We start from the raw sequence: 18,105 nt of genomic DNA, 5'->3' as shown, positions 1-18,105 counted from the left end.
CTTGTGAAGAATCTATACATTTAACTGGTCTTATTATACCAAAGTCGGCGAGACGACTTACTTACTTAATAGTAGCTTAAATACACGTGGAAAGTAATGTTTTTAAGCCTTATATTATTATTACAAAGCAGATAGAAACACTTTAATCGATTTACATAATAGCAAAACGCGAGATTGAAAAAATAGCAAAAATTCTATTTTGATAAACACATAATAATGGAAAAAACAAAATGTAGAAACGCTTTAAAATGTTTGCAATTTAGTTTCGAGCTTAAAGTAAAATGTGCACTAGTGTGTGGCCAGTATGCAGCTGCAACAGTTGATGTTCGATTCAACGTTGAGAAATACGCTCAGAATTGCAATTGAGCCACGTGACGTCAATGCAAATTGCTAGTCCCACATTGCGTATACGCAATGTGAAAAGTGTTGTTGTGCCATTGTTGTACCACTTCGTGATATTTTTGGTTATGTTTTTTTCGGGGCTTTCTTTTCTTTGGTTTTCGTGTTGGTTTTTTTTTTTTGAGTTCTCTTTGTTTTTCTCTTTTTGCATAACAATGCCTACAGCTTGCTCGTTCGCTAAGTGTGACAATAAATTGTGCTGTCAACTTTTATTTATCTATGGCCCGGCCATTTCCTGCCTGAAAAGTGGCTCAAAGGAGGCCGGTAGCAGCAGCTGGCCTGGCCCTTACTTCAATCTTTTTGTTTAGATGCAAGTGCGCTTTATTACCTTTTTGAGTTCATTGTCTGCTCAGTCTATACGAGTGTGTTTATATGTGTGTGTGCGTGTTTGTGTTTGAATAGCTGAATCCTTTCGCCAGTCTTCTATCTGTCTGTCCGTTTGTGTGTGTGTGTATGTAAGAGTGTTGGCTTGTGTGTGTTTGTGAGTTCATATTTAATTTGTATGCCTTGCGTGTGCCTGGCAAACAAATAACAACAACAAAAGCAACAGCCAGCAACTTCATCTCCCTCCTGACCATCTCTGGGGCATAATTTGCGTTTAATGAATTGTGCACAAAGATTTTTATTCACTTAGCCAAACACACACACACACACACACGCACATGTGCACAACCAATGACACACACAATGAAAGAGACATAAGCCGCTTAGCGGCATTTTGGTCTAGCAAATTGAAATGCTTCGCATATTATATATTATACATACATATAGATTGGCCAAAGCAAAAGGCAGATATTGCCTTTCGATCAATTATTTTGTCATTAGCATTACAATGGTATATATTGAATGAATTTCTTGTTGAATCGATAACCGCATTAATTAAGATGTATTAAGCAAAATTATATTCAAGATAAAATTTGGTTTTTGCTCTTTAAAAAAAATTTGTGTTGCCTACATTTCGGCGCCCCTATCTAACACTTGAGGCGGTGCTTATGCCCATCATTCTCTCACTTTTCTGGCATAGCTGTCAGTCCATCATTTCAAGTGCAGCAACAACAGAAACAAGAACAACAACGCATTGCTTAACACCACATCAACTTAAGATGATAGCCGACAACAACAACTTTTCAAGATACATTCCCCACAACAATGGGAGCCCAAAAAAAAAAACACAAAACCCGAAGTAAAGGCAAAAAAAAAAAAAACTTAGCGGATAAATAAAATGCTCCGACAAGAAGAGTACGTAGAAAAAGTGCGTCTACGTCACAAACGTTTTCCAGATATCGGCTGTCCTCTGATATTACAACTCCATCCCTTCCACATGGCATACGCCTTTATCTTTGACGTTGTTGTCAAACGACTGAATCGAGGGGGGAATCGGGGACGGAAAATTATGGCGTAAATGTGCGTGTGTCCCGCATTTTATGCGGTCTGCCTTGGCGATAAATGTGCCCTTGTCTTTCTTCTCATACTCTTCATTTCTCATTTTTTCGTTGTCTCCTTTTTTTTTTTTTTCTTTTTTAGCTCATCTTCATCTTTCCAATTTTTGCTTTCAGTTCCTCTTCGATTTTCTGCTGTTTTGTTTTGTTGTGCGTTTCGATTGCCGCCTTCCGTTTGGCTCAATCATTTTACGTCTCATAAAACATAAATAGAAATCGATTCGTGAAGGGCAGCGCACAACGGCGGTGTCATTGTCATTGTTTCGTCGGCGACAATTTGAATTACCAGCAAAAATGCCAAAAAAAGAGAGACAAAAGTATGTATATAAAAGTTTGACTCTTTAGTTGTGAATTGAGATATTCCAAGCCGAAGTTTATATGCTCTAGCCATTATTTGCCAGACGCATAAACAAAAAAAAAAATACTTTGAAGTCTATTTGCCAAAATATAATAATGGAATCTCAAATAAAGAAGGTAATCAATTTAATTGGACCCATGACTATGTGAGATGACGCTGGCGAATATCAAACTAGATAGAACTAACTTAATTCACTATATTAACGCTTTACATGGAATATTTAGTGGGTTATGATGTTAATTGTATGAGCATGAGAAACTTATGCAGAAACAGCAACAACAACAGCATGTACATTTTTTAGTTCTATTCACTTTCATTAATTTATTATATAATTGGAAATAATCAATTATAATGCAAAGATGAAAGATAATAGACTGAGTTTAAGACTTTCCTGCTTCGTTATTAATACATAGAAATAAGTGTAAGTGTAATTAGTTCAGGAAGACTTACAAAAAGAAAGAACGCTATCAAAAATAATATCAAAATTGAGCAGATCGAGTTGGTTTCAGTTTTATAGGAATATATTTTTTTGATTATGAAAATTATAAAAGTGTTGTCGTATATCAGAATATAATGTGATAAGCAAGATGAGAAAGTAAAACCTTTAAATATGGCCTTAAAAATCATGTGATTAGTTAAGAGGGGGCTTAGAATATGATAATCAGAGTGTGAGAGACTTTCTTAACTTAGTCTGCTTTAAGTTCTTGTAGCCTTTGGCCAATGTTTCTAAAAACTTTTTATTTCAATTCAAAATTTATCTACGATTAATAGCAATATTGTGGTTTTTCCAAAGTCACTATACTAAACTGAATGAAGATAAGAAGGCAAATAATTGTTATCTCTAGCCAAAATGCTTAATACAGTCAATGTACCTTTTTATTTTAGAAAAGTTCTAGAATTATATTGACTACCAAGGTTGGCGTATGTTTTAGCTTATTGTTGTTGTTGCTGTTCTTCTTCTTGTTGTTGTAGTTACTGGGCCTCTCTAGGGCGACATTTGGCGGTTTTTGCCTGAGGCGGCAAAAGTCTATAATGCAGCATTATTTTATGTCGAGCCAAGCAATTTATTGAATTTTCCTTTGCCGTTCGTCCTTCTTCTTGTTGCTGCTTCTGCTACTGCTGTATTTCGCTTTGGCTTGTCTTGGCCTGGCTTAGACGTTTATATGTATATGTATATACATATATATATATTTTTTTGGATTTTCTTCATGTTTGCCTTGGCGTTTTGCTTTTATTTTGTGTTGAAGCATTTTATGGGTCTTTTGGGTGAATATCAATAAATTTTTAATATGATAAAGCGAGTCAAATGATGATTGAAATCGAATTTGAAGTTGGTTACATTCGTATGTATGTATATATCTTTTGTGCCCAACCTTTCGCTTGGACCAGCCATTGAATAATGCACTGGCAACTGGCAATTGACGATGGACGACGACAGGAACGGCAACGGCAACGGCAACGGCAACAGCGACGCGTCGACAAATTGAATTCCCATTTCTTTCGTTTATATACTTCAGTCCCTTCTGAAGTCTTTTATACTTTCATTTCCAGCTCTATATCTCTCTCTATCTCTCTTTCACTCTCTTTCTCCTTCTGTCTTGCAGGCACTCAAGTTCTTTGAGCTTGGCGTATCTTTTACACGCTCTTTGCCATCTGCCATTTGCCATTTGCATGGCGTAGGAAAAGTGATAAGGAAAATGCAATTTTCACAGCAACACACTCACACACACACACACACATCCACACGCATATGTGACAAAAGCCAGCTAGTGAATGGCAAGAAATGAAATTCAGACAGAGAGAGAGAAAGGCAGATAGAGAGAGGAGAAAGGAAGTGTCCTAAGTAGCTTAGTTTAGGAATAAGCGGAAAAGGCTTCAATCTTCAAAAATTCAATTGGCTATTGACTGCAAAATCAAATCGAAATAGCAAAATGCCACTTAAAATTTTGCCTGATTTTTTTATTCAAATTTAAAGGAGAAATATTTGCAGATATATGTATGTATATTTCGACCAGACACAAGAAAATTGTGACAAACTTGTGGAAGTGTGGCGAGGGGGGGTTGTAAAGGAAAAGCCAAGCTTGTCTGTCACACACATACCCAAGTTTAATTGGGAAAACTCGCTATCGCTATCTCCCTTTCCCAGCACACATTTAATTACTACACCGTTGGCAATAATTTATAATACTAATTAAAATTTCGAACACGCACACACACACACACATACATACAGACACAAATACACGCATAAATAATCACTGGAGAATGCGCCGCTGGCATTGAAAATTTTCATTTGCATGCAGACTGAGTGTGCGAGTGTGTGTGTGTGTGTGTGTAACCTTTATCAATCAAATGTTAATTAAGTTTCAACTCAGGCAACCAAACAAATGCCAAGCCAACTAACAAAACTCACCTCCAACCAACCAACCAACCAAGCAGCCATCCATTCCATTGAACATCATCATGTAATTTTCAAGGGTCGCTGCTGTTGAAAAATTAAATTGGTCTGTTAAAGAAAAAAAAAAGCTGAGCTGACAAGAGCGCAGGTTATTACATGTAATGGAAACTCCTACCCCCACTCCAAAAGTTTGAAAAACTACAATATATACACACTGACGCCAGGGGCAGCAAAAAAAAAAAAAAGTGATTGAAAGCAAAAAAAAAAAACATTTTAAGTGTAAAAAGCGTAACCGGAAACGGAAATGCTCTGCAGCACGCGCCATCCTTTTGACGACATTGTCTGGCTTGTTTGTAATGGTTCTCGTCACTCTCTCTTCTTTTTTTCGGTTAACATGCTCACACTCACACATACACACACACACAGATTGATGCGTGGCCAAATTGTACACAGCCGCAAATTGTGGCAATTTTGGTTACTGTCAACACACACTAGGACACACACACACACACACATACATTCACGACGAAGTGAAGGCACGTTTTTCTATAATAGCATACCAAAATGGGCAAACAAGAGGTTGGTTTTGGTTGCCAAGTTTTGAGGCTTCATTGCGGTTTGCCCCTCTCATGACTCAAAGCGAGACAGAGAGTGAGAGAGAGAGAGGTGAGGTGGAGGTTCAGAATATGGCTTTTAACAGTTGCAATTTCAAAAATTCATATTTCTCTGTTTTTACTTTCTCTGTGCTTTGGCTTTGGCAGGAGTAAAAGGAGCAAAAAAAAAAATGAAAGTAAGGTCACTCAGCTATCCATGTCTGACGGTATTTTTTCTTTCTATCCGTTGCAGTTGCTATCTCTTTCAGTTGGCATTTGTAAATGACAGATGTCAAAAGGAGAGAGGTGCAAAAAAGAAGCAAGCAAGAATAAAGCCGAGAAACATGTCAGTCGGGGCATTCTAGCGCAATCCCCCAAATGATAACGCCTTGTGATGTGTGTGTGTGTTTGTTTGTTTGTTTGTTTCGCCTTTCGTTTACTCAGTTCTTCGTCTCTTATACACTATATGCAGTTATCATATGCTTTCCAACAACAACCATTCAATATCTTTAACCAATTCACTGGGCTCTGTTGTTGGCTCATAACGCTTGTAGACCAACCCATGGTGATCTATAAGAAATTTTGCAAAATTCCATTCAATCGGCTTATGACCAGCAAGCTTTCTATAGAGTGGATTAGCCTGCGGCCCATTCACATGTATTTTGGCAAAGATATCACCAATTTGTAGATTTCTTTTAATCAAATGTTCTATCATCGCTTTGCCATCTGATTCGGGCATTTGCTGACCAAATTGATTGCATGGAAAATTGAGTATACGTAGACCATCGGCCTCGTATGTCTCCCTTAGCTGGGCTAGGCCAGCATATTGCTTGTCGGTGAGTCCACAACGAGAGGCAATGTTGACAATAAGCAACACATGGCCCATATATCGCTTCAGTTCCACTGTCCGACCAAAGGTATCCAATACGGCTAATGCATACACCGACTGTCTCGCACGATTCATCTCAACCAGTTTCCTCTGTAAATTGCAATGAGTCACAAGAGTTACCGTCACAGTTAGGGTCAGCACAAAGCCGTAGAATTTGCCCAGTTTATCCATTTTTGTTTGCCTGTATTCGTAGCCACTGTCTGTGACAATGAAGGAAACTCAAATGAGTGCTATCGCTTTGCCCACTGAGACTAATTGTCCATGAAGCGACTGTGAAATCTCGCATTTAGTTAAAAGCCAAAAAAAAAAAACCTACACTTTTTATAATAATTTTAGGGACTGAATTGTTGATACCCTTGAAAGAAAGAAAAGGGATCACAAAAGTCAGATCAGTAGCTGGAAGGGATTACATTTAAAGAAGACATAAATTATTAAACATGTACACTGGGTACAATATATAAGACATAAGGATAAATAGATTGATTGATTATTGAAATATTAATCATATTTATGATTATAATTAACTTTCTTTATTTATTGCATTGTATAAGTTTAAGCTGATATTTGTCTTTATCTCAATTTAAACTATTTTGTCACGCTTAATTGTTACATTGTTCGTTGTACGATGTTTAAAGAGACTATTTTTTCATATAACAAAGTGAAGCAAAAATAATGACAACACAGAAGAGAATATGAAAGAGAAGTATGAAAGAGTTGTAAAAGTGAATATTATTACAAAAATCTGTTTTAAGATTGGTTTGGTGTTATTTCAAATGATTTAATCTAGCGTATCGAAGTTAGAATTGAATATATTAAAAATAAACACTAAAAAGTACAGGCACATAAGGCGTATGTATGAAAGGCCTAGCATGAAAATTAACGATATAAATTTTAAATTCGACTAGAGAGTCCAATAGAGATAAGTTGTATAAACTGGAAGACTATTCAAATATGAAACGAATTAAATTTGACTAAACAATTGTCTCAAAGAGTTTAATAATCTTGTAGACCCTCCTTATATACTCTGATATAGTTGAAATTACTGATTTCTGGCATTCTGGCACCCTAGATTAAACAGGGTATTAAAGTAGGGGCGGAAAAAAATTGCATTTCAAAATTGAATTTGGCCGAAAAGCAGCAGCAAAAGTTGCATGTGGCATGAACGGGCTGTACGTTAACTTAATTTTACAGAAAACTTTTATTTATTTATTTATTTCTTTTTCGCTGCAACAATTCACACACACGACAAAAACAAGCAGCAGCAGTAGAGAATGTGAGTAAGAGAGAGGGAAGAGAGAGATGGAAGAGTAGCGAAAAAAGAGGGAGTGAAAAGAGAAAAACTTGAACAATCGTAACGAAATAATTGAATTTTCATTTCCGTTTTATGTGTTTACTTCCGTTAGCTATACCGCTTTTTCATGGGGTGCTCTCTTTCTCTCTCCCTCTCACTACTTCTTTCTCTGTGTGAGTTTCTTTCTCTTTCTTGCCTCTTAAATGAGCCCTGGCCCAAAGGCAAGCTCTGTTTTACAGGCCTGATTTTGCCCTATTTGTATACAAAAGGCAGTCAATTTCTGGCAGCTTGAAAAACTTTTTTAAGTCAATTGTCAAAAAGTTTTTAACATCTTTTCCTCTTGCTCTTTTACTACATCTTTCTCTGCCCCCTCTCTTTCTCTGTTTAATATGCTTTCTGTTTCGGTGTAAAATTGAAATATAATTTGGTAAACTTGGCTCAAACGCTTATGTATAGTGTGAGTCTCTGTGTTTGTGTGTGCAGTTTTGTGAAACATGGCCATAAATCAATGGGAGGAAAGCGTTGGACTGAAATTGATTTGGATTTCAATTTTTTTTTTTTTTTGTTCTTGTTTTTTACCCAATAACTGCAACTATGTAGAGCAAGTCAAGTCAACAGTTAAGCATGTTAAAGTTCATTCCAATCTGTCTTTCCCTCCCACGACTCCGCCCATTCCAACGCTTTGAGTAGTTATGCTTCTTTGCATATTTCACTGCTTTTTGCCCTTAGTTACAGGCTATAAAAGACGCAGCCAAACCAGACAAAACTTCAACCCAGTCAAAAACTAAACTCGTAAACTAAGTATAAAAGAATGCTGCAAATTAGTTGAAGTGATGTCTGCATGATACCCTGCTTGATACAAGAAAGATAATATCTCATATCTAAACGCATAACGTCGACTTTATTTAGAAAAGTTTGTTTTGTTTTTAAGTATTTGTATTAAAAATGTGTTTTCAATTGTTGGCACTGTCACAGATTTCCTGTGAAAAAGTTGCCTAACAAATTGAACTGGCTTTTTTGTCAGAAAATTGAAACAAGATCTATATTACGCATACGACATGTTGTATTTAACCAATGACAAAGAGCAATACCTGGGAGAGCGGCTGAAGCTGCAAAGTCGGGTGCAATACTTGAGCTCAACTATATCTTAAAAACATACAGAGAAAGTAAGCTTATGAATATTTAAAAAATGAATTAATTGTTTAGATTTAATGGTTATTTGTCTTTGATTTTCAGAAAGTTGCAATTAAGTTATTTAGTTGTTACTTTCATACTTAACTACAAGATATTTTCTATCGAGATCTATAAACCCAAACTGATATTGTCCTTAAAAAACCGATTCATAGCCAGACTATCGAAGCAATGGTTGATATACTCTCCTTTTTAGCTTGCAAGTTGCATGGTATCAAAAGCTTTAAAGTCGCTGAACCTCAAAGCGAGTTCTTCACTATTTTATGACTCTTGCCATCAGTAACAACACGCCCACTTATCGTCCAACCACCAAGTCACCCACCACCCAACCCTCGCAAATTCGCCATTTTGACTAAGCGCTGGGTAATAATTTTTACCCAGCTATATTTTTCACTATTAAAATGACTTGGCCAATAAAATGTTTGACATGTGACAAAAACAAGGATACTTTAACAACTATGGGATCCTATGTGGCCACCCCCCAAGCTCCATCCACTGTATGATCCATCCAGCTCTGGCTTTACCCCTCCGCGAGACCCTATTACAGCTTCAGTGGTGCCACCTGCCATCTTTTGCTCACTTTTCATTTGCCACTTGCGCATTTAATTAAGTTTACGCCGCGTTGCACACGAAAAGGACCCAAGGACGTTATTAATTAAATTCCTTTACACGCACACACACACACACACACACACACATACACACAGGTTAAAGGCTCTCCTCTCTTTTAGTATTTACTGGTATTTGTGTCAACAATTGGAATATTAACGAGCCAACTAATGAGACACTTGACTCCAGCATTGCCTGCCAATTCCCTGCGACCTTCTCCTCTATTTTTTGCCTTAGTTGTGTCGAAACAACAAATCGAAACACTTATTAAATGTTTCCAACAGTCTCCCTGTCTCTCACACCCTCTCTCTTTCCGTTTTAAAAGCTGTAAGGATCAAAGGCAAAAGCAAATCCTCACTTTATTTACACAAATCCAACTCTTTCGACTCACTTTCTTTGATTCGGTGTATACGTGTGTGTGCTCGAGTGTGTCTGGGCCTGGATAAATCCCTTGAAGCCGTTGCAGTTTGGACGTTGGACATGGGTTGCTTTTTGGTTCAAAGACAATTTTCAATTTCTACGCACAAAATGCCAATACTCGTTGCCTTCACCTCGTTGACACACGAGTGGGGCATATTAAATATTTAAACCGCTTGTCGTAAGTAAATCCAACAAGGAGACGCCCAATCGACTTATATTCAATATGCTCTCAAAATCAACTTGCAATCGTTATAGACAGGTTATCCCCGCCCTCCTCCATTGCCATGCCTTAGATAAGCAAAACAACAGCAGAGGCTGGGGCAGAGGCAGAGGCAGAGTAAGAGACTGAAAACCTAGGGAGCGACGTCCAGGAATGTTAGGAAATGCTAAAGCCAGAGGGCAATCTCTCTCGTTCTCTATCTGCGACCGAGTTGAATGTGCAAATCCTGAATGCAGCACCAGATGGTTTCCCTACAAACACACACACACAAACACTAACACTATTGGCCCAACGTTTCATCAAGTCCCCTGCCCAATCCCCAAACGCTTGGCATTTACATTTAAGCTGATAAGAAAAGTGCCTTCTCGCTCGTTCTACCTTTCACCTGGGCGTTAAGACGCTCACCTGCAGGCAGGTGAATAACAAAAAAAAAATGGAAGGCAGAAGCAAAAATTGTTTGTTGAAAATGTCGCAGGTTTATGAAATCGCATGAGTTGAAGCGAACAACAAAAAAATTTACATTTGACGCACGCACTTTACATTATTAATGCCTCCTCCTGGCGGGGTGCAGGCGTGTGAGTGGAAGTCAGTGTGAGAGTGTGTGGGTGTATTTGTGTGCGTGAGTGTGTATTTGGCCATGCTTCAGTCATTTGGCAAATGTATCGCATTTCGTTCGTATGTTTGCATTTTTACGCTTCGTTGAGAATTTTCCAATTTTTGCTGCTAATATTTATTAATCAAGTAATAGCTGCACATACAACCACACAGACACACACACACACACACATACACATATACATTCGCACAGCAAAGTGTTTGATTTTTGCACAAAAATTTGATTGGAAATTTATAAGCCAAAAGTTTTTTGCCAATGTATTTGCGTTTTGTTTTGCGGCTCACGAAACAAAATAAAAATCAAAGTTTGTTTTTTGTTTCGTTTTCATACCCTCGAAACTCTTAATGAAATGGGTATATCAAGTCAAATCTAAATTGACGAGTTACCAATCAAATGGAGGACCAAAATCAAGTATCTATGTATTGACTGTTGTTCATGATTTTCATTGTTTTCGTATTTTGACTAATATGTATAATAAGAATTAAAATTACAATTTCTGTTGCTGGTGTTGAAATTGTTAAATTAAAACCGAAATTTCGATTTAAATTTAGTTACAAGACTTATCGAGTTCTCAGAGCTGCTGAATAAGATATACATATGTATATATTTCTAGCTTTCCAATTATTCTTAATACATAAACTACTACTTGGATAAATTACTTTTTATTTTTATTTGTTTTATGGCACCTCAAATTATATCTATTTGAAGATAAGATAAAAATGGGTCATCGTCTCGAACTTAAATGTTTTTTCTTAGTCTATAGGATATCATCAAGTCGAATTTTAAAGAGCATATGGTTCAGTTTTTTGTTGTCCCTCTTTGGTTGCTGCCATTTGCAGCACTTGAAAAGGTCGCCGGCACTCATACGCGAGTGTGTTTGTGTGTGTGCGTTTGTGTGTATTGAATTTTGATTGGAAAATGGGAAATTTTTTTTTCCGTTGTTCGTTCCGTTTTTGCTGTTTTCTTTTGTTTGACTCAGTTACAAATATGTAGTCATAGTGGCCTTTGCTTGATATTCAAACAACTGTCAAAGCATTGCCATAAGGCTGGCATTATTTCAACTCATTCCAACTACAAACTTTGTAACGAGCACATCTTAACCTCAATAACTGAAAAGTGAAAAAAGTGAGTTCAAAATTTATCACAAAAAAAAAATAAATAAATAAAAAAAAAAACCCTAAAAACAGGAATAATTCAAAGTTAAACAAAATAATCCTTTTCTTTTATAGAAGCGACCTTCAATTATAGCATTTGACTATCAATAATCTTATTGAGACGATGGCTAATTTACTTATCTTAATTTTAGCTTGTTGTAAGTATAAGGATACGTCCATAGGAACAGATATGACTTTCTTCTTTTAGCGTTTTTTGTGGCTGGAGATGGATTGCGTATAAAACGCTCTGAGAGTGTCACAAATAATGTCAACCAATCGATAATGGGAACAACCAATGGTACTGGCACCACTCTGGAGGCCACAAGTGCTACTACCGAGATGCAAAATATAACTTTGACAGACGATTCGATCCCTAATGAAATTACTGCTAATGGAACCACCACTGAGAAGACTGCAAATGGAACCACCACTGAGAAGGCTGAATTAATTCCATCTGTTACTGCTTCATCGATGCCATTTGCTGGGGCTTTTGGAAAGGTGGAGCTGATTTTGGATGATGGACTACCAATGGAACTAACCAAATTGCATCATGGCAAACGTCGCTTGGGACGTGTCGATGAAATGTTAATGCCATCGCATCAGGCCCGTCACCGACGTCATCATGGTGGTCTAATAGATGCACCACCACCACCACCAGCACCATCATCTTCAGCTCCATCTGCTCCATATGTCTACTATAACAAAATGGTGTCGCCCGATGGAAAGCATGAGGTAAAGGAATTTGAAATACTCGCACCCAATATGATGATTGAAAGTGTCCAGCACCAGCTAAACTATGGCCCAGATCAGGATCTTGGTGGAATGCTCTACCTAAATGCACCTGAGATCAAGAATGGACGAGGACGTCATCACAAACACAAGCCGTCAACATCGGTTGTGCCACCTATGATCTATATGCTGCAGCATTTTTTGGAATCCACCAATAATATGGATAGTCCAATAATGGAGCCAGTACATCAGTTCAAAGACAAGAACATGCATCGTACTCCCATGGATGAGACCCTTTATCAGTTTTTGGACAATGCTGTTGACTTGGCTTTACGCAACAATCATGATGTAATCGAACACCTTTTGGGTGATCATCTGGAACTTGACCATGACAATGAATTTGAAAAGGAGAAGGAGAAGGAAAAAATCAAGCATAAGGAGAAGATGGGAAAGGAGTTGGAGAAAGAAAAGGAAAAGGAACAACTGGACATTGTGCATATTGATAAATCCAAGGGCAAAGAAGATGAACTCATTGTCAGTTGTCCCATACATCATGAGCATCATGCCAATAAGAACGGCGACTTAGTCGATGATGATGTGGTCTTAGTTAACGAATGTCATGTAGTCTAGTTTTATTCTAGGTCAGTTTAGGTCAGTTAGCTATATATAATAATAGATGAGGTTAGTGCAGTTATTAACAAAATTATGGGTTTTATATATATTTTTACTTTGAAGGGCTGTTATTGTCTATTTTGTAATTTCTTATATTAGATTTAGTGAGAGAATTTGCGGTTTGCTTTTTGTAAATTAATATTGTTAGAGCCTTAGATTGTCTAGCTTAGAACAAGTGATTGTAAAAATAAAAATAAGATAGAATGAAACAAATTAATGATTATTATTAAAAATGTTTAGGTTTTGACTGGTCTATTAACTTAATATAGCTTTCATTTCAGATTATTCAACGGGCACAATATCCATCAATTGATTATTTCGTATACATACATCACCTTCTGTTAAGTCAGATTGTTCTTATAGCCTAATTCAAAGTCAATGTTGTGCAAAGGTCATAAGTATGGCATCATGGAGATTTCAAATTGTGATTTCTGAAATTCCAATAGACCTTTTTATTCATAAACCTCTTATGGCCTTAAACACTGTACTACTATATTTGCTTGCGACTTTAGTCGCTTTAAAAACTTTTACCTTTGAGTCAATATGTTGCAACATAAAAATATTTCTATTTTGATATTCAACACTAAAACGATTTCGAAATAGAATCGCTTCATGTCTAAAAATGATCCGCAATAGAGAACAAGCATAATGAATATTAATTATAAATAACAAATGCTCAACTTTATAATTATAATTTTTATATTTATATTTATTATATTTTTTTAATGACTGAAAGTTGGCAAATTATGGCTATTATAATTTCTTTGCGACCTTAAAGTTCTCAATAGTCTTTAATAAATGAATTTTTGAAATATCTATTGCCTACTTTAAGGGATTGTGCTTAATTATGTTTTGTTTGTTAAATGTTGTCTTGGAATTAGTTATGTGGAAATTAAAGCAAGTAAAATACAATATATAGGAGAACAATATTAATGGACTTAAAGGTCGCTTATTATTTATTTAAATTGCAACATTTGATATAAATGCTTCAAATGCTTTTGAAGGTTTCTATATTGTGGTTATATTATAGATTTCCGAATGATAATCCCAATAATCTCTTATTTGGCAAACATAATTTAAAATGCCTCTAAAAGAAAAAAATGTCCATAAAAGTAAAAAGGCCTATACATATGTATATAGATTGGCAATTGTTACAGTTGACGGTCTCTTATCTGTGAAAGAAGGAAGTTAAAGAAAGAGTTTCCTTCCACTTTCCATATATTTTTTCCTTCTGCTTTCATTAATAAAATCGATTTGTGCTTTTTGCACACCTTGAAATCTCCTGAGGCATGATGACGATGTCGATGTAAGGATCAAATTGATATGCTGAGGGCAACCAAGATGCCATATGAGCAAACAAATCTAATACACGAACACACACACACACACTTATGCAAACACACATACTTTATAAATATATATATACATATATTTAGAGAAATACGGAGAAAGTGAGTAGAGCCGAAGGCAAAAGTTTTGCCGGCTGCTGTTGCTAAATGCTGCTAATTTCTTATACAATAAAACTAATGTAAATTGCCACTTGACGTTCGTTTCAGTGTGAATCTATGTGTGTGTGTGTGTGTGTGTGTGTATTGCTATTGGGTATATACATAGACATTAAATGGAGCACATAATGTGCTGAAAGTCAGAAAGAGCATTGCAAGACAAACCCAAACCCCACAAAAAACACACACACACAGACACAGAGACCTCAAACCCCAAACCAAATGCCAAGCGTGTGTCATGGGTGCTTTGGCAAGCAGCATAAATACAAATTTGCTTTACAAATGCATGTGTGTAGGTTAGTATAACTAACTACATATGTATATAGATACATACGTATGTATGTAGTATTTTTATACATATATCTGTATCTGAGCATATACTACTTGGCTAAGGCCATTACATACATATATACATGAGCTTGGGTGTTGCCTCAAAAGCAGAAAAGTGCAACGCAGCATTCGTAAATTGCGTAGCTGCTTCTGCTACTGCTGTCCCTGGGGTGTTAACTGGAGTGTAAATGTGAATGTATGTGCTACTCTTGGCAAGTGACGGTCGGTCATCTTCCCCGCAATTCCTTCTCAACCATCTCACTCCACATTTATTCTTAACTCCTCTTTACAGCTCCTCCCTTATTCCATATATATTTATTTACAAGTGTAAATAATAAATGCAGTTGACAGCTATTGGCAATGGGTAAAAAGCATTTTCATTCTCAAGGATCTCTCTCACTCTCTGTCTTCCTCCCTCTTCTTCCTAACTTCTTTCCTCTAGATACATACATACATATATATCTTCAATGCTCCTCCATCCACTAATCCTGTCATCCTGTTGCATCAACTTTTATGTTACTTTTTGCAAAGCTGCTGTGAATTTCTATTAATTTCAAAAGTTTCCAACACAATTTGATTAAATTTCACTGACAACAAACAAATACATGTATATCAATAAATATATATATATGTATATATATATTTTGTACACACTTAGCAAAGACATTCAGACAGTCAGACAGCTTTTGTTAATCTCTTTTTGGCTGGCTGCTTTTAAATTTATGGCTTCATTATGAGCAGAGAGTCAGTATAAAATAGAGAGAGAGAGAGACAGCGTTGCCAGGACATCTAGGACATCAACTTGTTGTTGTTGTTGTTGTAGTTGTTGCTGCTGTAGTTGTTGTTACTGTTATGGTTGTCATTTGGCAGCTTGTAATTATGTTTGCCACAAGTTGTTGCCCGAAAAAGTTCTAATCTAGATTTCATAGTCAAAAACCATGACGGCCCAAAAGAACAAGCAACAGCAACAACTTTGCCATCAAATTCAATTGAACTGTTGAGTCAGCTAAATGGAATGGGTAAAAAATTATTATGATACAAACTGTCGGTGCCTGGTTGCCCTTCGCTTCGATTTCCTCTTTAAGTGCCATTGCGAGTCATTTAAATTGTGTTAGATATAGATAAAATAGATAGATTTCCGAAGAAATTCAAAAGAATAACTAACATTTCTGGGAATTGACTCATTTGTTCAGTCAGATGGTTGACTTGATTGTCTTGTCGATGTCTTAGGTTTCAATTGCTTTAAGCGGATTACATTTTCAAAGAACTGACTATTCCATCCAACTCAATGTAACTCGACAACTTGTTGTTGTCGTCACTTTCTTGTAACTAATAGCATTAAAATCAACAAGATTAGTCAAATGTTGATTAAAATCAATTACTCTTGATTCACTTTCAATCTGGGCATATGAAAAATATTGCAAATTAACATTCATTCGGATGTAATAATCAATTAAATTGATTCAATGATCCATAAAAATAACTTAAAACAACTTGGTTTCCTCTGTAAAGGGAAAGTCGATTCTTAGAATGCTTTAATCTTTGACATGGAATATTCTCCCATTTTGAGTGATGTGTTCATATGGGAGAAGGACTTGCCCAGATAGATGGAAGAACCTATCTACCTACGTAGCTTAACACAATTTAAAATGGGAATAAAGTTGAAATCAAATGTAACTCTATGAGAATGCATCAAATGTGAAGTACTTCCCTCTTCTCTACTGCAAATACAATTTAAGTCTGTCTCTCTGCAAAATGCTTCAAGTAATTGGAACATTGTGTGAGTTAATCAGTTGGATTTTATATTCAATTGTTGTTGGTTCTACAGAGTGCCCTAAATTTTAATCAACTTTGGACTGACTGTGTTTTCCCAATTTTCGGCCATGTTATGTAGGTATGAGCATACATACATATATGAACCTATGTATGGTATGGTAGAGATAAGTTTTTCGTTGTTTCTTTTCTGCAGGATAAACTTGTGCCTCTCTGTTTATTTTTTTGGACTTAAAGAGTGGTGAAGTGGAGTGGTTTGGGGTGGGGCAGGGGAAGGCAACTGTCAACAGTGACTTTGCCTTTCATCGTAACGTTCATGCATGTGTTAATTGCAATTGGATTGGAGGCTTTTGGGTCCAAGTGAAGCCCGCAGCAAGTTGACCAATACACCAATACATAAGACTATGTATAATATGTATGTGTGTGTGTGTGTTTATGTGTGAGTGTGTGCGGCAACAACAGCTTTCAATTTGTCTTTTACAATGTGATTTATATGCTAACAGGCGGGCAGTTTGCTGTTGCCTCAAGTTGAAGGCATTTTTTGTTATTCTTGTTGTTGTTGTTGTTATTGTTGCTGCTGCTGTTGCTGCAGTAGTTGCTACTGCTGTTGTTGTTGTTATTGTTGTTTGTCATACATGCCCCGTTGGTATTTGTTTGCTGTGTGTGCATGCAAATGACTTGCCAACTGACAGCAACAGCAGCAGCAGAAAAACCCAAAATGCTGACCATGTCTCTGTATATGTGTGTGTGTGTGTGTATGTGTGTTACTGCAACTGTGCGTGTGTATGTGTACGTGTGTATCTTGCCTTAACCAAAAATTTGCACATAAAGTATCTCTGACAGCAAAGTTTTCACTTGTAAAACTTGCAAGCAACATGATGATGCATTCTCCACACTCACTCTTCTTTTCTCTGCCTAACTCTCTTTATCAGTCAACATTCCCTTTGCTCTCTCTCTCTCTCTTTGCATGTGTCACTTCTCTATATATATCTCTTGTTGCCAGTTGCGGTTTTTGGTTTTGCAAGTGCATTGCAAAATAAATTTGACTTAGCCAACAAGCAACCAACAACTACAACAATTGGCACAACTCTCATGACTCAATTAAATGGCATATAGATTGAGAGGAAGGTTGCTGGAAGGAAAACCCATCATCCATTTTGATGTTTTTGGTTAAAATTATCAAAATACATATAACTATTGTTTTTAAATTGTGTTGAATTTACTATATAAAGGATATCTAATTATCCTTAAATCTAAGAGGCATTTCAGGCGTCTAAGTAACTAGAAGTAAAGCTGTAATGCAATACTGGCAAAATAGAAACTTATTGGAACATTGAAATTTATGCCATCCCTGTAGGTTATTCAATTAACAGCCAGGACATGAAAACAAAGCATGAAACCAAACACACCAGAGCGTTTTGAATAACAAAAACAGGACACATAAAGTGAAATCTGCACAGTAGAGTTTTCCATAAGTAGATTCTGAGATCAATCAAAAAAATTTGTATTCATTTTTTAT

General features: G+C 36.4%; 2 protein-coding genes across 2 annotated transcripts; one reads left to right on the top strand and one right to left on the bottom strand.

Annotated features, from left to right (window-relative positions):
• Nucleotides 1-5,584: 5,584 nt before the first annotated feature.
• On the bottom strand, nt 5,585-6,304 carry LOC6638427 (probable phospholipid hydroperoxide glutathione peroxidase). The gene has a single exon (XM_002061459.3). The coding sequence runs from the start codon at nt 6,245-6,247 to the stop codon at nt 5,663-5,665; it is 585 nt and encodes a 194-aa protein (XP_002061495.1). The 5' UTR covers nt 6,248-6,304; the 3' UTR covers nt 5,585-5,662.
• Nucleotides 6,305-11,470: 5,166 nt separating this feature from the next.
• On the top strand, nt 11,471-13,191 carry LOC6638428. The gene is made up of 3 exons (XM_002061460.4): nt 11,471-11,548; nt 11,653-11,735; nt 11,786-13,191. The coding sequence occupies exons 2-3, from the start codon at nt 11,702-11,704 to the stop codon at nt 12,934-12,936; spliced, it is 1,185 nt and encodes a 394-aa protein (XP_002061496.2). The 5' UTR covers nt 11,471-11,548; nt 11,653-11,701; the 3' UTR covers nt 12,937-13,191.
• Nucleotides 13,192-18,105: the final 4,914 nt, after the last annotated feature.

Source organism: Drosophila willistoni, assembly GCF_018902025.1.
Source record: "Drosophila willistoni isolate 14030-0811.24 chromosome 2L unlocalized genomic scaffold, UCI_dwil_1.1 Seg139, whole genome shotgun sequence".
Classification (NCBI taxonomy): Eukaryota; Metazoa; Arthropoda; class Insecta; order Diptera; family Drosophilidae; genus Drosophila; species Drosophila willistoni.
Note: the sequence above shows the minus strand (reverse complement) of the source record. Positions and strands in the feature narration are given on the sequence as shown.